At 38.2% G+C, this 23833-nt stretch overlaps 3 protein-coding genes across 7 annotated transcripts; 1 reads left to right on the top strand and 2 right to left on the bottom strand.

The window, feature by feature from the left end:
• Positions 1–3452: 3452 nt before the first annotated feature.
• On the bottom strand, positions 3453–10230 carry LOC129727367 (uncharacterized). 2 transcript variants are annotated; one of them, XM_055685162.1, is made up of 9 exons: positions 10052–10230; positions 9065–9980; positions 8944–9006; positions 8075–8877; positions 7865–8019; positions 7430–7799; positions 7231–7371; positions 4288–6071; positions 3453–4225 (listed from the first exon to the last, which is right to left on the bottom strand). In XM_055685162.1, exons 2-9 carry the CDS (start codon positions 9888–9890, stop codon positions 3595–3597), a joined length of 4773 nt encoding a protein of 1590 aa, XP_055541137.1. In that variant the 5' UTR covers positions 9891–9980; positions 10052–10230; the 3' UTR covers positions 3453–3594. The 2 variants fall into 2 exon arrangements, with proteins under 2 accessions (XP_055541137.1, XP_055541136.1); XM_055685161.1 differs by having other exon boundaries at positions 9065–10230.
• A 260-nt stretch (positions 10231–10490) lies between these two features.
• LOC129727366 (5'-3' exoribonuclease 1) lies at positions 10491–16385 on the top strand. 2 transcript variants are annotated; one of them, XM_055685160.1, is made up of 9 exons: positions 10493–10781; positions 10841–11869; positions 11927–12150; positions 12208–12763; positions 12826–12927; positions 12994–13268; positions 13328–15119; positions 15208–16032; positions 16109–16385. In XM_055685160.1, exons 1-9 carry the CDS (start codon positions 10707–10709, stop codon positions 16190–16192), a joined length of 4962 nt encoding a protein of 1653 aa, XP_055541135.1. In that variant the 5' UTR covers positions 10493–10706; the 3' UTR covers positions 16193–16385. The 2 variants fall into 2 exon arrangements, with proteins under 2 accessions (XP_055541134.1, XP_055541135.1); XM_055685159.1 differs by having other exon boundaries at positions 10491–10781; positions 10841–12150.
• A 164-nt stretch (positions 16386–16549) lies between these two features.
• LOC129727368 (protein C1orf43 homolog) lies at positions 16550–18476 on the bottom strand. 3 transcript variants are annotated; one of them, XM_055685164.1, is made up of 7 exons: positions 18360–18476; positions 18036–18280; positions 17807–17978; positions 17608–17737; positions 17216–17302; positions 16871–17160; positions 16550–16677 (listed from the first exon to the last, which is right to left on the bottom strand). In XM_055685164.1, exons 2-7 carry the CDS (start codon positions 18189–18191, stop codon positions 16643–16645), a joined length of 870 nt encoding a protein of 289 aa, XP_055541139.1. In that variant the 5' UTR covers positions 18192–18280; positions 18360–18476; the 3' UTR covers positions 16550–16642. The 3 variants fall into 3 exon arrangements, with proteins under 3 accessions (XP_055541139.1, XP_055541138.1, XP_055541140.1); XM_055685163.1 differs by having other exon boundaries at positions 18036–18393; XM_055685165.1 differs by lacking the exon at positions 18360–18476 and having other exon boundaries at positions 16550–16658; positions 18036–18352.
• Between the last annotated feature and the right edge of the window lie 5357 nt (positions 18477–23833).

Here is a 23833-nt window from a genome sequence, read left to right as displayed (position 1 = left end):
CAGGCTTTTCACTCTCTAGCGCGGAAAGTAGTGTTAGGTTCTGGAACCGCCGTAGCTGGTAATATCTTCAGATTCGCATTTCACTAACTGCAGACACATGAACCGCTTCTGGAACATTGTCGTTTGATGCCCGAAGATTTTATTGAAAATCTTGACTGTGTCTTCAAACTTCACGTCCTTGTGAAGCTTTGGCAAGATGTAGTTGAGATAGCAGCTGTGCGAATGGGTGTTCAGCTTCCGGAGAACTACGTACCCTCGCCGCATCATTCAGCTAGCCTGTATCCTTCTCGAAGAGTAGCGGTTAAACCAGCGTCCAAACGCAACTCCGTTTTCTTCGTCGAAGACAAACTCGGTGATGTTTGATGAGAGGGACCCCAAAATCTGCTCCGAGGCTTGATACTAAGGCTGCTGCAGATGGGCCGCCATCCGAAGTTGATGTTTGCAAATAATACGAAAAAGTTTCTATGTGAAAAAGGAAAGAGCGGAAGCTTTTTAATGTAGATCAATGACAGACGAAAAATTAATATAGGTCAATGATGTGATGTCAGTGTTATTAAACATCCTATTAAGTTTAAACAAATTCTAACTTGAAGTACTTTGCCCTGCTAACTATGTGTGAATATAATATCATTATTTAGTTTGATTATTATATATACTGGCCCTCTGGTTAGTTCAAAAACGAGGATTTTCTGCTGTTAAAATACATCTATGTGATAAAGTCAAAATATAAAATAAATTCGTGTGACTTTAACTTTTTCGCGAATTGGCCACAATAGTAGACCCAAGTAGCCAATTTAGAAATGCTATGGCCAAAACAGGAGCCTATAGAAGTTTTTTGATTGGATAATATGTACACAATACAACATAATTTGATTATTTAATCTCATCGTTAGTGCAGAATTTAGGCGATTTCATCCGATTTCCCCGTTGAAATTATTCAATTACATATTTTTCGAAGGAAGAAGGACAAATATCTCTCATACATAACATACTATGGCCAAAACCGGTGCCTTTACCCTATTTATTTATATTTTTCAAAATACCTTTTTTACTTCTAAAATTTTGAAGAGCTTGAACCCTGCCCCTATTTGAAATTCTGGCTACGCCCATGCTTTTCATCAATCTGAATTCTACAGTACCCCCCTGTTGACCTTCTTTCTAACAAAAATAAGTCCCTATTATAATAAAACTGATGTGACTAAACGTATGAAAAGTCTCTCCAGGGAATTGTAATAAGCTGCAGTATTGCAGAAGTTTGAAATGGAAAGGTAAAACTCTGCGGTAAAACTTACACACAAGCACAGATATGAATGATAAGCGTGCCAATAATATTAAATGCGGAGTACAGAAGACACCTGGGCAATATCACAATAGATCTAATCTCTGGTCGCAGTGATGAGTCCACACAGAAAAAAAAGTCTTACCCTAAAAACACAGAAGCTGTAAAATATGGGGGCGGGACACGAGGCATATGGACGCTAGGCATATGGATGTTAGACGCGAGGCAAAATGGATGTGAGGCATAATGGATACGAGGCATACTGCCACAAGGCATAACAGACGCGAGGCCGAATGGACGCGAGGCCGAATGGACGCAAGGCCGAATGGACGCAAGGCCGAATGGACGCAAGACCGAATGGACGCAACGCCGAATGCACGCGAGGCCGGATACGATGTTGCACGATCGCATGAGATCCAATTATCGTGACTACGTGTTCCGGATTTGCATCATCCATATCAGAATGTCAGAATTCAAAAATATCCTCAGAATGTCTATTGTAAAATATGTTGCACTTTTGATGATTGAGCGTCATCCAACCAATTGTAAATTAAACTCAGATATGTTTTACTCTACTTATGTAGTTCAAGTGTAACTTTATTTCTAAAGAGTTTAGGTTGGGCATAGTATGATTTAAGGCGCATGATTTAAGGCGAAGACGCATAATCGAGGGCAAGGAAACGAGGCGGCACTAAGCCGCCGTAGTTTCCGCAGTCCGAGCCGGCCGCCGACCCGCCGTCGGAAGCGGCGGCCTCTCGCACACAAACGACTGATCTACTGGTTTGCTAGGTCTACTCAAACAGAGTTTCTTTCCCTTAGTTAAGTCCGAACGAGCGGTAGCGAGTAAGGACAGCATTCGCTCGGACAGCGAGTCGGCCGAAGGCCGCGAGTGTTTTGCTTTCCAAATGTCACTCTGAAGCGAAATACATGTTATTGAAAGAGGGCTGTGATGATGATGACGATATACCGTATTCCGGCTCAGTTCCCCTCGGCCTTGTGTCCATTCGGCCTCGCATCCATTCGGCCTTGCGTTGTTCGGCCTTGCGTTCATTCGGCCTCGCGTCCATTCGGCCTCGCTCCATTCGGCCTCGCGTCCATTCGGCCTCGCGTCCGTTCGGCCTCGCGTCCATATGCCTCGTGTCCGTATGCCTGCCGTCCATTATGCCTAGCGTACTATGCCTCGCGTCCGTATGCTACGCGTCTGTATGCTTAACGGGGCGTCATCGTGAAATATAGAGCCGCAAGAATGTTCGTTTAAGTACCATTCCTACGGGGTTTTCTCCTTCAATCAAAACGGGTGCACCAACGCAACTTGGCGTACTTGGCCCTGTCAATCGGACAATCAATCTAAAAATTGGTGTTTAGTTACCAGCATCAAAATAAGTTTACGAAGAACCTCTAATCCTCTGACGCAGTACCTAATTGATTTTGAAAATTTCCAAATTCCGCGTTATGTTATACGAATGTTCCTGGATGTTAGGTCTCGTTTTCATTAACGGTTATTTTGTTACGTATAAAGTAAAATATACCTATATGAGCAAATTTTTATTTTGTGTAAAATATGCTGTACATATTTTTTCAGCAAGCTAGAATGCAAATGAAAAAACTTGTCTTTAATGTTCTATATTAAAAAAGCATAAAAGCATAATCCTTACGCATTTAGCAGTGAATTAGTGCGTTTATTTAAATGCATCAGATTCTTAGATCTGAAAATGAAACTTAGATCACCATCGTTGTCGGAGCAGCAACTAACGCAACAACGTTAATTACGGACCAGAACAATCGGCTAGGACCTAGGCAACGAGAACGGGCTAACTATTGGATACTTGAAACATGAAACTGCCGATCTATCATCTTTCTAGGAAGTCCTCAAGTGCTTTACGAGGTTTTGAAGACCTGCAAGTTAAACATTGTAGCGATAGAGGAGGTATGCTGGAAAGGGAATCGTCTATCTTCAAAATAAATTTAAAAAAAAACTAGAAAACATCTATTACCCGAAGTCTAACATTTACCTCGGAGTTCAGCGGAGAATTGTTCGAGGTTGTTTTGAACCGTTTGACTACTGTTCCAGGTTGTATTGAACTGTTTCACTCTAACTAGTATGTAAAAGAGGACTTATAAATATTATAGGAAGTGATTTTATACCAAATAACTGAACATAATAATCTACTGATACTTGTTTGTGGTATAGTACACCATCACGTACCTTTTTTTAATGTATTTAAAACTGTTCCTTATGTAACAGCATTGGTTATATCAAAAATAATGCTAAGTTTTAGTACATACATACATTGTAATCACTAAAGATTCACGGTTCAGTTTGCCTTTTGAAATTTCTTCAATACTTCCATCAGAAACTCGTACCGGCTCCTTATATCTGATAAAGTTCTGCTTTCCAGTATCACCCCAATCCTTCCGAGCAATTCTTCTACCGTGTTAAAGCCATTTTTGATTTCTTCCAGAATAACTTTATCTTCCTCCCTGGCCCAACTTAATTGTTTACCAGTCTCTTTACTTTCCTCGGCAGAGTCCGCTTTCTCGCTAGCTGATGTTTCACCACCGTCCACAGCATCATGTGAAGGCGATTTTTTCACTAGCTTCTCGCGTTTGGCAGAACTTAAGACGTCAGGACTAAGAGATGTAACCGGTTTTCTCTTCACTGCCACCGTTGAAGTAGATGATACCGGTTCAGTTTCGAAGCACCCTGTTTCTGGCACTGAATCGTCCGCTAAACTCTTTAGTTTTTTCGCAATGGAAACAACTTTTGAATCGGCTGGAACTGATGCTAAAATAGGCGACAATTTTTTGCTGGTTGGGGGAGAGAACTTTCCTGTGGTAGGTTTTCTGTTTACTGGAGAATTGATGCGCTTTTTTGTCACTGTCAGTTTTGTAGAGGCTTGATGTTTTTTAGGCGATGAACCTTTTTCATCCTCAGAAAAAGCATCACTAGAATGGAGAAAAAAAAGTTTAATTCAATTTCTGCTAAAAATATAGCAAGCTTTTATTACTTCTCGATAGTTCCATCAGTTTCTGATGTGAGCAAATGAGCAACTTCGGCGAAATTCGCGTTTTTTCCACCGTGCACAAGGGGATTCAATCTGATAGCTTGGGCTTTGAATGCTGCTTTGTCACACAGCTTGTACCGTGGATCCTCCTTGGCAGCTGCTTCTGACGGCAGTTCTGATTCATCGTCAATGCTATCGGACACACCACTTCCTTTTGCTTTTTCTATATTGCGGACATTGTGAACACACCCCTTGATGGGGGACGACTCATTCTGTGGTGGTGGAATGCAATCGTGCGCAAGAAACGATAGCCTGGCTGGCAATGTTCCGTAAAGGATCCGCCCTTGAATGTACTTAGTACCACACACCGTGCTTTCACCGACTGTTTCCGCAGCAACATCTACGAATGGAACGTCTTCATAGATTTGACCTGCATCTGTACAGTCAGAAGAAGGTAACTTTTTTAAGGATATCACTTCATAATCGGAAAGGTTGCTACTTTCTATTGGCTTCTCCGGAGGAAACAATTGAAGGAACCATTCGATCAGTAGAGGATTACCCTTCAGCAAAGGAAGTATTCGTGATTTGATCTGTTCCATAGTAACATCCGGCTCCTGAGACAATTCGTTAATACAAGAGTATACTTTTTTTATTTGAGATGGCTGTTTGGCAAAATAGATGTTAAGTTTCGCCAAAAAATCATTGGCATTAGTAAGGATGAAGTGTTCAAAAAATTTGCCTACTTCAGCAGCTTGTCCCGGCAGAAGGAAAGTTAAAAACAAATCTACGAACTCTGGGTGATCCGCAGACAAAAGTTTTTCAATTCTATAGTACAAATCAGCTACGCGATCTTCCTTCTGATTGAAATTCTGCAATATTTGCAGAAATTTCTCGTATTCGGCATGCTTATTTTCGCCAAGGAGCGTTTCTTCAACTTTCTCGAAAAAATTGTACGCATAATTTGCATCCTGATTTTCAACATCATTCACCTTTGTTACCTTGCGATTCGTAACAGGGAGTAAATGTTCCGCAACTCTAGCGTCGCTGTCTATTTTTTTCCCATTCCCACCTGAACTCATCGTTTTCAAATCATCAAGAAAGTTGGAATAGTCTGCAATCAATTTAAAATGCCAGTACACTCTGCCAAGTAACACTCCGTTGTATTCAAATTCAATCTTGTCAGGACTCCGGTAGCGTTGGAAAATTTCCCAAAGCTTCTCTTTAAGGTTTACCCTTCGATTTGTAGCAGCGAGCTGCTTTTTCGGCAAAGGTCGAAAGTAATCAGTTAATCTTTTTTGTACAGCTCTTGTAGGAGTACCTTTAGAATTAGCTTCATTTTGCTTTTTATGGCAATTACATTTACAACAGTTTTTCTCCACCGACGATTCTTCTTGGAAAAGAACTTGCTTTGTGTTGGCCGGCAGCTGGTCAAACTCACTTTTCAAGTTTTTCAAAGGTGTACTATTATTCAGAATCGCTACCTCTGAATCCTCTTCAAACTCGGAAACGTAGGAAGCTAGTGTTATTTGTTTGGCGCTTTCGCTAGTAGTATTTTCTGTTTTCGGTCGACGTTCTTCTGGCTCAAGCGATGTTCCCTTAGGTAGAGGGTTCAAATATGTTTTGTTTTCAACAGGAACAGCACTCTGATCTTTGGGATCTATCAGTACGTTGATGGTGATGTTGACATTAGAATCCGTCGTAGTTGAATGTGGAGGTATGCTGCGAGTTTGCTCCTTTGGTTTGGACGCAACACTTGACGAATCCGAGGATGAATAAAGCTTCTTTATCTAAAATTAGCACAAATCGTATGCCTTGATTACTCTTTTGCATTCAAAATGATACTATAAACTGTCAACAGCAGTCGCAAAAATGGCAAAAATCGTTTTTGACATTAACTTGTACAGCACGCAGCCAACATTTTTCTGCGATTTTGTTTCACCCGTGCTGCCAGAATATAATTTTAGTAAAATAACAACCACCTGCATACGCTGCATACAGATACAAAATACAAAAGGTACGTTGTTTTTTTTTTTATAAAATGCGATTTAAAAACTCAATCGAATGGTTATAACGATAACGTCCAGCAGAAAAAACACTAAAATAAAAATATATATCATAAAGAAGCAGAAATGCCTATGCGTAACTGCAAAACGCAGGTTTGACATAGGGCTACGAAGGTGCTCTGGAACACGGGGATGGCACCGCTGTCAGCTACCACACATTTGACGCGTTACCAACATCACTGGCACTGGCACCCGAAAAATGGTCAGTTTACCCCAAGGGATTGGTATGGTAGCCTTCAAGCGTTACGAACATCTATTTCTGTACCGTTCATCACAAAGCTTCCTTTTATGCCGTCACAATTTGCTTCTATATATTTTGGGGCACAATTATTGTACAAAATATAACTTAGAATATCACATTACATACAAAAATCTTGAGAAATTGCTCAAAATTATCTGATATGCTGTCAATAACTGCAGTCAATATTTGCTCGGTTTGCCCGGATCAACATAAGATAAGCGTAAACCACGGGGATGGCACCGCTGTCAGCTACCACACATTTGACGCGTTACCAACATCACTGGCACTGGCACCCGAAAAATGGTCAGTTTACCCTTATCTTATGTTGATCCGGGCAAACCGACCAAATATTGACTGCAGTTATTGACAGCATATCAGATAATTTTGAGCAATTTCTCAAGATTTTTGTATGTAATGTGATATTCTAAGTTATATTTTGTACAATAATTGTGCCCCAAAATATATAGAAGCAAATTGTGACGGCATAAAAGGAAGCTTTGTGATGAACGGTACAGAAATAGATGTTCGTAACGCTTGAAGGCTACCATACCAATCCCTTGTCTTAGATAGAATTATTGTTAGTGCAGTGAATCCAAATCAATATCTTAACACATTTGTTAAATGAAATCAACTACTACTCACCCTCGCATTTGAAAATATATGCTTGTCCCAAAGATGTGGCAATATATTTTTTTGGTATTGCGCTGGCTTTATCACATTATTGAAATCGATTTTCTCGAGTACATGTCGAAAAGGCTCAGCCTTTGAATGCTTCAAATAGTACTAGAAAATGCCGCAAGTTTTTAGGAGGTTGTTATGATATTTTGTAAAAAAAACTTACATGAATCGGGTTTTTATTATAGGCTGTTCTTCGCCGTGCAAGAATACATTTGTATATCTTTTCGGGTTCGTGCGGCATGCAGAAATATTGACTAATGTGTCCACATGCTAACATCAGCGCTTGATTTTTGCCAATAAAATGTTGTTTTTCACCACTAAGTTCTTTCTCGACCATTGGTAAAAACGTCTCCAATCCAACAGCAATTAATTGCTCTTCAGACCGAATGGTTTTTAAAAAATTTTTCACACAGTGCATACGAAACGGTATGTACGGTAGCAACTTTGGGTAGAGAAATACACTGCTATCAACTATTTTATCCATCATTTTCCAGGGAAAATAGCTTGTATAAGGCAACCCCTTTGCTTTTTTGCTGAGATTTAACAACACGAAAAAAAATAAAAATATGATCGTTCAAGAATAACGAAGAAAACTTACGCTTTTTCCTGTTCTGCTAAAAGAAAGTTCATTAATTCTTTATTCTCTTCTGTTTCACGTTGTAATTCCGATTCCCAGCTGAGGCAACATTCGACAGCGGCATCAAGATTCCATGGCTTCGAAAGATTTGTAGCAAACTTCTTTTGTAAGTCAAGCTATGAAGAAATACCAATGTTAATAATTATGAATCGATTCAAAATATACTCTCACCAGCATATTTTTAAATTGGTCAGCTTTACTCCATAGTTCGGGATGTGCATAGCTTTGCAGAAAGTTTTGTGCTGCCAACTGAATATGCATTCGCAGCTGCTGCTGAAAGAGCTGATATTGAAAATCGGTAAATCCAGTTGGATCTTCATTTAAATTCACTGTAACTGGAATCAATGTATGAACGTAACGATACCGTTGTTCTACGGGTTTCAATGTCCCGCTTTTAAGATATTCAACCGGTACTGCTGAGTAGTACGGTCGAAAACTTGATTCGTGCAATGTTGCTTCTTGTATGAAAAATCGCTCGTTGTCAACATTGCTATGCTGGAGAATGGCAGTATTCACACTATTCTGATGGAAGCTAGTTGTACCAACTAATCCTGGGTTGGTTACTGTTTGGAATTTACTCGAAACATTCCCATCAATCGCAGTATGTGATGTATTTTTGATAATCGAGGAATAATTTACTGGATCCACTGGTGTATGAATAGGCTGCTGATTCATATTGGTTATATTATTATCCAAAGCAGTAGTTGTTATTATTTCATTTGTCTGTTGAATTGATGTTGTAGACGAAGCTGGATACTGTAGAAGCGCTTCGTCTACAATAACAGCCTTATCCTGAATAATAGGTTGAATCTGTTCAAGGGGTGTGCTTGTATCAGGTTTAATCAAATTCGATTGTACAGATACATCATCTTCAAGAAAAGTTTCGTAGTTCAGACCGTATTCTAGCAATTCTGATACCAACTCGTTTAGTTCCTTCCGGGATACCTTGGCTTCTCGAAGCTCTTCGCAATCAACTGATAATGTAAACATTAATGTATATTGTTGAAAGCAACGAGTTGAAATTCAAAAGGTACACTTACTAGGAATTTTGCCGGCTGCCACATACTCTGGATCTGTTTCATCATCATCTTCCGCGTGATTTGCTGTAAATATTGAAATAATTTATTTATTCACATTAGAGCATATCGCAGCAGAACTTACGTAACGGTTTGGTGAATTCACTTAGAAATTCCTTCCATGGGTGATCGATTTCGCAGTCGAAATCGTACATATCAGTGGTTATATCCGGTGGAACGAAAGTCGACTCAATCGTTTCAATTGCCGTTGTCTGAAGGCATAACTTCGATCGCGTCCGGCGAGCAATATTTTCCTGTTCTTGTTCCAAGTTCGAACATTGGCTATCGTCCCGTGGACGTGGAATCTTAAACAATCCATCTTTGGTGTAGCAAGCATCGCCATTGTCTCCATCTTGCTCCGTTGTTCCCGGAGTGGCCGGTGTTGCTGGAGTTCGTGGTTGTGAATCAAGGTCCGAAATTGTAGTGTTAGGATCATCATCGGAATGTATTTCGTCCTCCGTTGGCTTGTACTCTTCATCGTCGTCATCCGAACCTAGTTCTTCACGAATCAAAGCTGCAACCTCTGCGTCCGGTCGGGGAGCATTTAACGGAATTATGGGAAGCGGCTTTTTATTTAATTGTTTTGCTTTCAGTCGCGTTAATTTTGGTATAAGCCGGTTTGGTTCATCATCTTCATCTCCTTCCGTTTCTTCACGGGAAGACTCATCACTAGTACTGTTTGAGCTGCATGATTTTGGCCTGCGCCGTACTTTTCTTGCCAAAGGTACAAGCTTCCGCGGTGTTATTACTTTAGTTAAAGCTGTCATCTGTTGCTGCTTGGAAGTTTTATCTGGTGCAGGCAGATTCGAGGCAACATCAATGACCAACCTTTCATCAACGGATGCGTCGTCACGATCGGTGTTAACTAATAATGCTCTCGTTGAACGACGCACTTTCGGTTCGCTGTCCATTTCACTTACTTCATGTAGTACTTTACTTTATATTAGTAAATCGTTTTAAAATCGGAAATTCCATACTTCCTCGTTATCACGATCTGTAACCTGTGTGTTTTTATTATTTCAGGTACAAGGGTATCCAAAGTAAATAAAACACAGTCGAATTATTCGCTAACCACTTGAAGTATGTTTCCACGCAATTCGCTTGCACAATTTAAATGAAGTATCGAACAAACATCTGGCAATGAAATTAAAAATTGTCTTTGATCAATCTCGTACCAAGATGCAAACAATAATAAATATAACAACGTTGCGAAATTTTTTTATACAATGTTATACGAAATTTGTTTACACCAAACGTCATCGCGGTCATAAATCAGCAGAAATGCCAGATGTTCGGAGCGCAAATTTATAAGCAATTATTCGGAATAACAAATATTAATAGCAATAACAGTCATAGTACAATGCAAGAGCAAAAATTGAGTACGGGCCGAGGAACGGACTAAAATCTGATCAAAGTTCAGACTAGCATATATACTTTGAATTTCTTGGGATAATGAAGTTGAATTATCAATCATCTGGCATCCTTCATGTGCAAGTTCAACAATTGACACGTTTGGCATCTCTGGTCATTTCTGACATATCGCTTCCATTTATCCTGAACAAAACTCGCTCTTGCTTTGTTCAATTGGTGAACACTTATTATATTTTAGGATTTTTTTCGAGTTTTTATTCGAAACAATCGAGCGAACTCAAGTGTATTTCAGAAGACAGCGTATAATTTATTTTATTTGGTTTACTACAAAAAAAAACTACATTACATTTATTAACATGGGAGTACCCAAGTTTTTTCGCTATATAAGCGAACGTTATCCTTGCTTGAGTGAACTGATCCGCGAAAACCAGGTACAGAAAACGAGAACAATCTTGTTGATTATTGTTTACATACAGTTTATACTTTTCAGGTTCCTGAGTTCGACAACTTGTATCTGGATATGAACGGCATCATACATAACTGCTCCCATCCAAACGATTCGGATGTGTTCTTTCGCATTACGGAAGAGAAAATATTCAGCGATATCTTCCATTATCTTGAATTTTTGTTTCGGATGATTCGTCCTCGGAAATTGTTCTTTCTCGCTGTCGACGGAGTGGCACCACGGGCTAAAATGAATCAGCAACGTGGGAGACGATTTCGGTCGGCTCGTGAAGCTCAAGAACAGGCGGAACAGGCAGAAAAGAAAGGACACGTACTTCCTACTGAGGCCCGCTTCGACAGTAACTGTATTACGCCTGGTACAAGTTTTATGGCCAGACTGCAGAAAGCTATGGAACATTTTATCAAGATCAAAGTGAGCACAAACCCTCTGTGGAAACACTGTAAAGTGATTCTGAGCGGTCACGAAACACCGGGAGAAGGTGAACACAAAATCATGGAGTACATAAGATACCTCAAGGCTTCTCCTGGTTTCGACCCGAACACACGCCACTGCCTGTACGGGCTAGATGCGGACCTGGTTATGCTGGGTCTATGTACGCACGAGAAGCATTTCTCTTTACTTCGAGAAGAAGTAAAATTTGGCAAAAACGAGAAGAAAAGTTCTATCGTGGAAGAAACCAGGTTCTATTTACTGCATTTAACTCTAATGTCGGAGTATTTGGAACTTGAGTTTGCACCTGTACGTGATAAGTTAAGTTTTGAATTTGATATAAACAAGTTAATCGATGATTGGGTTCTGATGGGGTACATGGTGGGAAATGATTTTATCCCTCATCTACCTCATCTACATATAAATGAGAACGCGTTACCGACGTTATTTCAAGCCTATATGGACGTATTACCGTCACTCGATGGATACATTAACGAAGGTGGTATATTAAATTTACCACGTCTTGAGGTTTTCATGGAACGATTATCGAAATTCGATAGAGACATATTTCTTGAACATTATACTGATTTGCAGTACTTCAAATCTAAGAGGGGACCAGACAACGTAAGAATAAGTAAAAAAATATCAATTCAAATAATCTTTGTAATGTTTTTTTCCCAGATGGAAGCGTTTGATGTTACGCTAGAGGAAATTAAAGCAGAACTTGAAACTAACTATGATTTATCACAATTGATTCAGGCAACTGAAGATATGTTTCTCGACGACGATGAAGAGCCGAAAACGCCTGGAGATATTGAAAATGATCCGGAATTCTTCGAAAAGGAATTTGCTGCCTACAAAAGAAATTATTATATTACAAAAATGGGATATCATGAGTTTAACAAGTATTTTATTCATTTGAGGTGCAATACTCTTTAATAGTTAAAACTTTATTATTACAGTGAAGTTCGAGCAGAGCAAGCAGAATGCTACATACGAGCACTGCAGTGGACGTTGTTGTATTACTATAGAGGAGTGCCTTCTTGGGCATGGTTTTATCCACATCATTATGCCCCATTTATTAGTGATGTGCATGATTTTAAACATCTTGCTGTCAATTTCAACCTTGGAAAACCCTTCCTCCCTTTTCAACAACTCCTTAGTGTACTTCCAGCAGCGAGTAAGCAACATCTTCCCTCTGCTTATCACGATCTCATGACAGATCCAGCCAGTCCCGTTTTTGATTTCTATCCTGCAAATTTTGATACCGATCTTAACGGAAAGCAGCAGTCTTGGGAAGCTGTAGTCTTGATCCCGTTTATCGACGAAAAGCGGCTTCTTAATGCTATGGAACCATGCGATGCATTTTTAACCGACGAAGAAAAGGAAAGAAATGTTCATGGTCCTATGTTGCTCTTCCAGTATGATTCTAGTGGAAGTGCGCTGCTAGCCGCAAATTACGGTTTTGATGATGTAGAACAGCTGAAAGTGAAAGAGATTTTAATATATCGGGAAGACGTAAGGAAGATTTTCGTTATTCGATTAACCAAATATTCAGTACTTCTTTTGCTACAATACAGCTGCATGTTTCGTCAGACAAACTGGTTTTGGGACCGTCCAAGGGTGCCATCTTGGATGGATACGTTAAAGGATTTCCTACAATGAGACATTTGCAATATCATGTAAGTAAAAACAAAACAATACACAGAGTTTTAAAACCGGTAAAACAAGCGTACCTTTTACTTCAGGGCCTTCTCAAGGAACTACGCATTAAAGTTTTCAACTATCCCAGCCGCAACCCGAGCATGATTGTCGTGTTAGATCGTCCTCAGAATAGTGCAAAACCAACACAACAAGTGGCCCAAGATCTACTCGGTCGAATAGTTTATGTCAGTTGGCCTCATTTAAATGAAGCCAAAGTAGTTAAAGTTACGGATGCAACCATGATTTACGAAAAAGGTCAACAGCCACGCGAAAATAATGCCAAATTTTTCGAAGGCTGCGTAAGATCTATAGTGGACCAGTAAGAATTTACTATTATATCCACCTTTGGCATTTTAATTAACTGTATGCCTTTTTCAGTCACAGCAATCGTCTGGGCATCGATTTAGGAAAAATTGATCAGTTGGTTCATGTCAGAACATGCGTTGGCACTGAGTACGTACTTAGGGATGATCGTTACGTACTGAACAAATTATGGAATAATGGAGAAAGTATGTATCCAATACAAGCTGTAGTAACAGATTTACGAGAGGTACTCAAGACTCTAAAGCCCTATCAGGAACTGAACGAAATGTTTCCGGAAGATTGTTTAGTGTTTCTTCGAGGAACACAGTTTTATGGGAGCATGGGACGCATAGTTGATGTAACAGCTGGTCATAAACGAATAAAGACGCGCTTTGAAGTATACGCTGAACCAAACCTGACCAAAGTGATAGATGTCAATGATCGAGTAAAAAATCACTATCTGAATACTCAAGATGCTGCCTCAATGATTGGTATTTCACTCAACCTGTTGAATAGGTTGTCTTCCACAATATTGATAATGCCTGGGAGCAGACGATCGGTGCAAGCAGATGAGCGTGGCAAAATGAACATCGGATTACAGCTCCGAATGCACACACAAAACGAAGAGACCGTTGGATATACTAAGAAGACAAATAAAACGTGGATGTATTCGGAAAAAGCAATACAGCTTATCAAAGACTATTACGAAAAGGTGCCGCATCTGTTTGGACGTTTGGAGCATTTCGGCAAATATGATAACTTGTTCGAAGACGAAATGTTTGGAGAAAACAAAGACGATGGAATAAGCCTGAAAGAATTGATGGCGTGGATTAGTAGTCAAGACCACGTCAAGGCAGAAAAGAGATCTTGTGGAACAAAAATGCTTGAACCACCGGCCCTCGAAGAGCTTTTAAAGGTTATAGACGACTGTCAGTGTAGGCATCCAGTGTTGCACACTATGTTCGTTCATGCCAAATATCTTTTCAAACCGGGTATGAAGCAAGCTAAAATCATAGATCATCAAGCGAATTTCGAACTGCTGGACCGTGTAATTGTAGCAAAAGATACCGAGGTGGTACCACTAGGTTATCGCGGAAGCATTATTGGAATCCATTATGCTAGAGATCCTAATCCTGTACGCCAGGAGAGTGTATCGAAGGATGACATGTACTTGGATATTTTGTTCGATAAAGAGTTTCACAACGGTGTCAAAATTTTTGGCCTTGAAAAAACCAACAACCGTGTAGTTCGACTGGCTGAAGGAGCTGTGCTTAATATAACTTTCGGAAGAGCGGAAGTAGAATATAAACCAGTAGACCCTTCACAGCCGATCATGCTCCCAGCAGAAGAGTTCCTTTCCGCAGGCAGAGCAAATTTAAAGCAGCAACAAAAGTATGAGGCTGTGCGAATCGCACCTTCAAAGCCACCGCCCACTGCCGAATCTATAAAACGAAGACTTAGCGAACGCATTGAGAAAAAGAATCCAATGAAGGCTTTCATAATGGCAAACCAAAAACCTCGTGAGGATAGTGAGCAAAATCTGCAAACAACCTGTGACTTCGAACTAACCTGGAATAAACTAAGAGAAACTGTCCAAGCTTCGTGCACATCGGAAAAGCGTGATATAAAAAGTTTCCTTGTTAAAAGCTCTAGTAAACCTAATGAAGAACAAGAAACCATAGTCGACGGAGATCAAGCAGGCGTTGACTTAGAAGACAATAACAATGCACTACAAAAAGTAACAGAAGATCCAACAAACATGTTGAAGCTGATTCTAAAAATTAACAACAGTGAGACTGATCAAAACAACTCGACTGTGATGAACGATATTACTAAAACAAATGATTTTAATATCTCTTCGAGGACGGTGAGTAGAATAGTTTTATTATGTATCGCCATTACCAAGGCTTAATTTTACTGTAGATTAATAAAATTTCAATTCTATTTATTTTTAGCTTGAGAAATGTTCCGCATTACCTCATCAGATTAATATTCCTACGCCAAAGAATCTACCAAAACCGCCCAAATCTTGGAGGTCTCCTGTAGAAAAATTGTGTAAAACACAGAGTGTAAAGGAAACGCAACACGCTGACAGTGTAAGCGCAACCGCACATCCTTTACCACTTACACAAGGAAACCAACCCCCTGCTCGGCACATTCCCCCACACAGCTATCAACAACCTTTTGTTCAGATGCGACCCTACCGCCCTCATGTTATGATGCTTCCAACAAACCCACCACCATTCAGAGGATTTTTACCGCAGTGTCAACCAATGCCCCGTTATCAACGTAATGCACCAGTGTTTATGCATCCAGTTTTACCACAACAGCAATACCTGCCCCAGAAGCAACAAATCTATCGAACGCCCCCGCCGCCACCCTTTGTTCCGCGGCAGCATGGGCCTAATGGACCACAAAATTTAAGTTTCAACAGAAATACTCCGGCTGGAACTGGAGCGTTCGTTCCTCTGCAAGCTATCATCAACGCCAAGACTCGTAACAACACAGGAAACACTTCGAACAAGCAAACCAACAACCATCAACAACGTCCCAAGCAGCAGCAGCCGCCGCCGCCTCCTCCAGTTTCAAACACTACAGTTTTCGCTAAACAGAATGCCGAGCTCAGGCAGGCCGTAGAACAGAAGCATGAAGAAGCAACCCAGGGTTTTGCTTCATTTTTGGCAGCTGCACAAACCCCAGCTGTTGAATTGCCTTTGAAAGTTGACGAAGCAAAATCAGTTACACAAGCCACCTCAAAACCAACGGAGACAAGTAAAACGGTAAATATACTAGATAGTTGTTTATGTGAAATTTAGTAATTTTAACTGATAAAATTTGTCATTTTCTCATCAACAGATCAAATCGTATGCACAACAGCCAAGGCCTCGCCCGATGCGTATAGCAGCTAAATTTTCACAGATCGAACAGAACAGTAACTAAGTAATAAGTTCTACACAATCTATAGCGCTGTGCTTTAAAATATACATAAACCTTTATTCGTGATTATTATAAAACCGTTTAATGAGTTAAACGAGTATTGGCCAATCTGCAAAACAAATTAAAACAACAGAATGGAACGAAAATTTGAACAGAGAAATAAACATACAGGACAATGTGATATCATTTGCTGATACATTTAGTGTTAATTTTACCTGATCCAAACATCTAGTTTTATCACGTCATCACTTCGATTTTTCTTAACAAACGTCAAAAACAAGACAACGTAATATCAATTTTATAAGGACTTGTCATCGGTGCTACAGAAATCGAAAAACGATGCATTGCATCGACAAGATGTACGTAGTGTAGATCTTTATTCTATTGATGTATCTGTTATTCATATCTTCGCACAGTAAGTTCCACTAGCTTTCGATTGTTTTCTAAACCATGTCAATCTTTGAAAGACCTGTGTATGGCAAAGGTTTCTTTAGAAAATCATAGCACAGAAAAAGAGAAAGAGAGAAAGCCAAAAGCATACAGAGAGAAAGATTAGATAGTACATTAGCTGATTTGTAAGCTGTTTCTAATCCAAATCGGATGAGCGTGCAAACATTGACATTAGAATATTGGAAAAAGTTGGCTGGAAAAAAGTGAACAATAAGCGCGCATTTTGCTAACCTGTTTCTCCATGATACTGAGAAATACTCAGTATTTCATTCTCGCCTAGTTCATCCTGGAGTTGCAATTGCTGCTCCTGTTGATGCTGGAGTTGTACTCCGAGAGAAAGATTGAGGCGGGCATTTTGATTGCCTGCATTACCACCCGCAATACCGCCCCCTGATGCGTTCATTGGTGGAGGCCTTAGACGGGAGGGGTCTAGGAGAGATTGCATTTTACTTTGTTTCTTCACCGGTGTCCGGCTGGGAGATGATTTTCGACTGTTGCTGAATGATTTCAACAATTTTGCTCTAGAAAAAGAGAACTATTAAAATCTACATGTTTTGAACAAAGAATTAGACGTACGCATCGCAGATCTTTTTAAGTAATCTTTGGTATGCTTGATACTCCTCTTCGCCGAACTCGTTTGGATCATGACGAGCGTGTTCATACCTAAAATATGGAACAATTTTGAAGTAGTAGTGAAGCTTCAATGATACTGGTAAACACAGAGCTCAAATTGGAAAAAATAATAGTAATAGCTTTTAAACCATTCCTGCGAATTTTGGTGCCCCTAGCAAAGATAACTTTTTCAGAGACTTTAATAAATTTGCCCGTACGCAACCACCCGGCGAGCAATTACTCTGCGGCCTTTTTATGCATTTCTGCATTTACTAGAGGCACAAAAATTCACAGGAATGAACCATAATCTATTTAGGGCAACTTTTTTCGCTTTTGTCGACCAGTGTAATACATACATGTCACAAAACTGGTGAATTAACCGTTGCCCAGACCCGTTAAGCGGTGCGGCTAATGTTGTTAGCAAAAATGCTCTCAGGCTATCTCTGGGATGCCGTGTAGAGCCATCTTGTTTGACTATTTCCTTTTCTAAAATTAAAACAATGAGAATGGTTAGATTACACATGCTTCAACAGTATCTTTGCCAAGCATACGAACCAAGCTCTTTAATATCATCCATAGCCTTCATTCTATAGTAATAAGGTGGAGTATTGGAATCTGGTTGTAATATATATTTATCACCATCTTTTTTATCGTCCCACAAAAGCTTTGGCTCAAAGTATATTTTTTGTATGCAATCAATACGTCTTTCGATTTCTTTTTTAATTGACTAAAAAACTCAGATTTAAAAAAAACTAATCGTAGCTTAAAAACAAAGCAAACGTACTTTCCTGGCATCGTGGCCAACAGCTACATGCGGACCACGCCGTTGCCTAAGTGTAAAGCGTACTATTTGTCGTTTCGCAATAATGAAACAAATCGTTACTCCGAGGACTCCACCCCCGATGATTATCACAATCATAACTCCGGATAATTCCTCCATTTTATCTGTTTTTACTTTGTTCCTTTGTGCCAAAAAAAGTCAAAGTTTGTCTCCAGACTGGATTTCAACGCATTATTTACAGAATACTTCTAGGAACACATATTGGAAAAATCAATACCTTTTACACAAGCGACAAAAATACTGTTTATGCGTGACTTATTTGTTTACCTTTCAAGATAATGTTTTTCTTTTTTTCTTGTTTATAGCTGAGACCTATCGGTCCATAAAGCCAGGTCTTGTGATTATGCCGTGTTGCCAAATATATCGATCGAGACGAGAAGTGCATGTATAGTTTCGGTATTCGATTTATGCGTATTTTTAAATAACCGTAGCTGTCAGGCTTTTGCTTAGATAATTTTTAGAAGTAGCTTAAGGTGATTTACTCAAACGAATTTTTTGATTTCTATTAGGTATCTGGCTAATTCTTTGTATTCTTGTGTGTTTTTATCTTTAATTATATTTAATAATTGTTTTTTATTGTGAAGCCTTTTCCGTGTTGTTTCAAATGCTTTGCAATCCTACAGTAGGTGATTGAGATCTTCGATTATTCCGCAATGTTCGCATAAGTCATTCCGTATTAGGTTCCATTTAAATAACCTGTCTTTCGTTGCGGTATGTCCAGTTCGGATTCTACTCAATGTTATTGTTTCTAGTGTCGTTAAGCTTTTCATTTCCCGAAACCAGGGTTTCAAAGATATTTTTTATAGTGTTCAAAGTGATATTGTCCTTTAACTTGTGAAGTGAATGTGTAATTGTCTTGCCAGTTTTGTATTAATTCGTGTCTTGCTATATTTTGTATGTCTCCTAGACTGAAACCTATATCTTCTATTATGTTTCTTTTTGTTCCTAATTTTGCGGCATGGTCTGCTCTATCGTTTCCTGTCAAGTTGATATGACCTGGTATCCATTGAATGAATAGAACGTCTATTTGTGAATTGTTTATTGTATTAAGTAAGTTTGTGATGTGTATGTTGTTGTTTTCATGGTAGTTAAATAGTAACGTGCATGTACTTTTAGAGTCGGTGAATATTGGAATTTTTTAAATGTTTTTAGAGTTTGCATATTGTATTGCTTTGAGTATTGCGATTATTTCGGCGTTCATAATTGAATGCCCCTCTTTTAGTCTTCCACTATATGATAGTTTATCCTGGGGATCGTAATATCCGTAACCTACTTTTGTTTCGATGACAGAGCCATCTGTGTACATATGGTAAAATGTTTTGTACTTTTTTTCAATAGTTTCATTCATAGTAGTTTTTGCTGTGTTTGTGGTATAAGTTATTTTTTCTGAGTCCCCCGATTTCGTCACTAATTTTTAAACGATTTCTAATTCTATCGATATTATTATTTAGTTCAACTTTTTTTTTCTGTTGTAGGAATAGATAATTGTTAAGTGACGCTGTTTTTTCTAGATACGATATGTGTTGAGGTATATTATTTAAATTCATTAACTCGTATAATGAGTTAACTATGGAGCTATTGTTATAAAAAAGAGTTTTAGATATTTCTTTGATGGCTAATTGTTCTGCTCTAAGTTTTAAAGGTGGTTCTCCTGCTTCTGCAAGTAGTGTATGTATGGGTGTGGATTGAAGAAGACGTAATGCTGTTCTAATTGATGAATGGTGTATTGTTTCTAATTTGGCAAAAGATGTTTTTGATGCTGCAGCAATTATTGATAATCCGTAATCTAAATGTGGTCTAACAATTGCTTTTGCTATTTTTAATCCCTTGAATTGGATGAGCTCCACTGCGTTTTTGACTAATCATCTTTAATACATTGATTTTTTGTTTTGCTTTTGTTATTGTTCGGTTGATGTGTGCGTTGAATCTGAATGTAAGTTTGTGATCTATGTAAATTCCTAAAATTTTATGGTAAGCTTCAATTGGTACAGGCTGGTTGTCTATTTTTATACTTATATCTGGGTCGTATTTATTTGTGAATACTATTGCTGCTGATTTGCTTGGATTTAGTTCCATTCCTATTTCCTTGAAGGTTGTTGAGATTGTGTTTAAGAATGAATTCATTTTGATTGTCGCGGCATCTACGTTCTCGTAATGCTGTAAAATCATCAGCAAATTGAATCAAATCTTCGTCTTTTTCAACTATTGTATGTAAAACTTTTGTATATATGTTAAATAATATAGGAGAAAGTGGACATCCCTGTGGTAATCCTTTGTTTGTGATTCGAGTCATTACTGTGCCATCGTTTAACTGTAGAATCGTTTTTCTGACTCTTAATTATTCGTGGGTCCAGTTTATTAATTCTTGTGGGATTTTTTCTTCTTCAAGCGTTTGTAGTAGGATTTGCACATTAACATTGTCAAAAGCTTTGCTTAAGTCAATAAATGTGGCAATAATAACTGCTCCGTCCCTTTTTGCCTGCTGTATTTTTGAAATGATCGCATTTATACAAGTGATTGAGCTTGTATTTTTTTTTAAATCCATATGAGTTTATTGGGATGATGTTATTTGAAGTGAGATATTCTGTTAGTCTTGATTTAACTGAATTATTGATTGTTTTAAGAAGTATATTGATCATTGAAAGTGGTCTGTATGAGTTTGCCTTATCTTGATCCTTACTTGGTTTTTGTAATGGTACTATTTTTACTGTTCTCCATTCTCCAGGAATTTTGCACCTATTCAGGGCAGTATTTAATAATTCTGTTATTTTTGTCTGTAGATTTAGGTTTAGTCTCTTGAACATGAAGTAAGAAAATTGGTCGATACCTGGGGATGAATAGTCTTTTTTGAATTTATTTGTTTTTGTACTACAAGTAAACTAATTTTTATTTCACTCACATTTGGTTTTATGGTGTATTTAATTTGTTCCGTAATATCTGGAAAATTTAGGTTCATAAATTCTTTTGCTAACTGTTCATTATTGAGTAGAAATTGGTTGTTTTTGGGAGTCCGTCCGCCACTTATCATTTTTATTGTGTCCCATAATTCTTTTGGATTCAGGTTAGGATTTATGGTTTCGATTAATTAATTCCAACATTTCCTTTTTCAACTCTGATAGCACGTTTTAGTTTTGCTCTTGATTTTTTAAACTTATCTAGGTTCGTGATTGTTTGGTTTCTGAAGAATGTTTTTAGATTATTGTTTTTTATATTTAGTAGATTCTGAATGTCTGGTGTCCACCATTTTTTTGGGTATCAATTGTTGTTTTTCTTTAAGTGATATTGAGATAAGATAATTTGTTCTTGTAAAATGGGTGAAATATCATCTGGTGTGTGGAACACGTGAGGCTTAAGTTTGTTTATCTTTTGGAGTGCTTGATTTTTGTTCAGGTATAGCTCTTGTTGATTGGATTTTGGTGCGGTATGGTCTATATCTATTCTTATAACTCTGTGGTTGCTGTTGAAATCTTCGTTGATTACTGTCCTACTAATTTTTTTTGCTATTCTTGGTGTACAAAGTGTTAGATCTATTGCTGAAGGTGTTGTATTTGGTGGTTTTATTAATGTACTTGTTCCATCATTTAATAGTATTAAATCTCTGTTTTCTATTAGATGTTCTATAAGTTCTCCTCTAGGACAATTGTTCTGGTATGGGTTCCAAAGTTAGTTATGGGCGTTAAAGTCTCCTGCTAGGAGGGTTTCCCCGTTGTAACTATCTATTGTATTGAGAATTGTTGTTAATGGTGTTCCTATAAGATTATTGTCAATTGGTAATGGGGGGATATAAATTGATATTATTAGTAAGTTAGGTATTGTGTTCAGTGTTTCAACAGCTATTGTTTCTATTGGATGTGTTTTCGGGAGTTTATAAATTTTATGGTCTATATTATTTTTTAACAGTATCCCTACCCCACCGTATCCAGCAGGGCGAACTTCAGTTCAAAATTTGTATCCCTTGAAATTAAATTTTTCATTCGGTTTTAGCCATATTTCGCTAAATATTCCTATATCTATTTGTTCCCTGTTGATATATTCTGTGATGAGTTCGCGGGTGTCATTTGGTCTAATACTAGTAACGTTATTTTGGATTATTTTAAGATTTTTATTTCTGTTTGTCCCCATTTACGTGTAAAGGGTGTAAAACAGGGTTTATTGTGAATGTTTTAGTTAAGTTTATTTACTTGTCTTTCGTTATTCATTTGCTATTGTGTCCTTATTGGTATTTACTATTTCTTTTAATTGTTCGTTAATATTGATTAATAGGAGATATTGATCTAATGTATCGGTTTTATTAATGTTCTGCATAATTAGGTTCTGTATTTTTTTAATTTTGTTCGTGATGTTGTTGAGGTTAAATTGTCTAATCAAGTCTTCTTTTATAATGTTTTTGATTTTTTCTATTTCAGTGGTGTGATAAGGATTTGGTTCAAATACGTGAGGGGGATCTGGTATTTGTTCTGGTTGGGGAAAAGTTTTAGCTGCTGGAAGTGTTTTATTTCGGGTTAAGATTTGTGCATAAGAGTGTTCATTATTATTCGGGGGATTCGGAAGCTGTGGGAAGTTTAGCGTTGATTGAATTCTATCTTGAACACTAGTTGTTTTTGTTTTTTTTTGGGGAACTTGCTAGAGGCTTCGAAAAATGATGTTTTGTTTTCGGCCATGTCTATTCTGATCTGATCCTGACGCAATCTCTCTGGACAGTCTAGATCAGCTGCGGTGTGGTTACCTTCGCAGTTGATACAGATATTTCTGGGTGAGGAGCATTCTTGTGAAACGTGGGTTCGACCACAATTACAGCAGCGCGGTTGTGGCACTTTGCAAAATTTTTCTCTGTGACCGTACCTCCAACAATTTTTGCATAATTTAAGCGGAAAGATGTAAGGGTAGCAAAACTCCATAGATTTTAATTTCCTTTGGTAGATTCTGTCCTTTTACGAATATTTTTATTGAGTAAGTTGGTTTGTATGTGTCTTCGGCAGTTCGTCTATTAATTCTTTCGATTTCGAATATAGTTATTTTTTTTCGCTTCTGCATGTTCTGCATTATTTCATCTTCTGATAGTGATGGCGGTACATTACGTACAACACCTATTGTTTGCTTAAACCGAGCTGGTACAAAAACCGTGAAACCGTAAGTATTAGTTAGGATTTTTGAGTTTAACAAGTGTTCTGCATCTTTCGGTTTGGCAAAAGTTATTTGAAATCTTCCTCTACCAACCGATTTTAATTCTGTGTAATTTTTAATCTGTGTTTTTAAGCATTTTAGCTACCTCCATTGGGTGCGGGTATTTGATTTTTTTCTCATCTTCGGTGTTATGTGTGACTGTATCTGTTTTTTGCTTTTCAATTATGAATGTTGTGTAGATAGTATTCTTTACCCATGTATCGTTGCATGTTAAATCTGTCTTGTTTTTGTTTATTTTGTCCGTCGTTTTTGGTTTAGTTTTGTTTGAGTGCGATGTTTCTGTCTTTGGTAAATCCATGGTCGACGACGTCTAGTTTATCTTGTTTTGTGTAATCTTATTTCGTTTTGTTCTCTTTGTCTCTTGGATATTGTCTCCTTTGTCCATGTCATTGGAATTTAAAAAGAATTTTCGTTTTTCTGGGAATATGGCGGGAATATGCGTCCTCTATTTCATCCACTTTGGTGGATTTATTTTCGATCTCTTACCTTATGTATGATGCGAACTCTATAATTACTCTAGCCTTATTACCTATAGAATCAAAATATTCGGAGATATT

Source organism: Wyeomyia smithii, chromosome 3, assembly GCF_029784165.1.
Source record: "Wyeomyia smithii strain HCP4-BCI-WySm-NY-G18 chromosome 3, ASM2978416v1, whole genome shotgun sequence".
Taxonomy (NCBI): domain Eukaryota; kingdom Metazoa; phylum Arthropoda; class Insecta; order Diptera; family Culicidae; genus Wyeomyia; species Wyeomyia smithii.
The sequence above is the reverse complement of the archived record's forward strand: the minus strand, read 5'-3'. Positions and strand labels throughout refer to the sequence as shown.

Coding starts and splice junctions, on each gene's coding strand:
- LOC129727367 (XM_055685161.1), bottom strand. CDS start 9,890: ATGGACAGCGAACCGAAAGTGCGTCGTTCAACGAGAGCATTATTAGTT. Junction 8,020..8,074: donor ACCAATTTAAAAATATGCTG/GTGAGAGTATAT, acceptor ATTTCTTCATAG/CTTGACTTACAAAAGAAGTT. Junction 4,226..4,287: donor ACTGATGGAACTATCGAGAA/GTAATAAAAGCT, acceptor TCTCCATTCTAG/TGATGCTTTTTCTGAGGATG.
- LOC129727366 (XM_055685159.1), top strand. CDS start 10,707: ATGGGAGTACCCAAGTTTTTTCGCTATATAAGCGAACGTTATCCTTGC. Junction 10,782..10,840: donor AACTGATCCGCGAAAACCAG/GTACAGAAAACG, acceptor TATACTTTTCAG/GTTCCTGAGTTCGACAACTT. Junction 13,269..13,327: donor GTAAGATCTATAGTGGACCA/GTAAGAATTTAC, acceptor TGCCTTTTTCAG/TCACAGCAATCGTCTGGGCA.
- LOC129727368 (XM_055685164.1), bottom strand. CDS start 18,191: ATGGAGGAATTATCCGGAGTTATGATTGTGATAATCATCGGGGGTGGA. Junction 17,303..17,607: donor ATTCACCAGTTTTGTGACAT/GTATGTATTACA, acceptor TCCATATTTTAG/GTATGAACACGCTCGTCATG. Junction 17,161..17,215: donor CTTAAAAAGATCTGCGATGC/GTACGTCTAATT, acceptor CTCTTTTTCTAG/AGCAAAATTGTTGAAATCAT.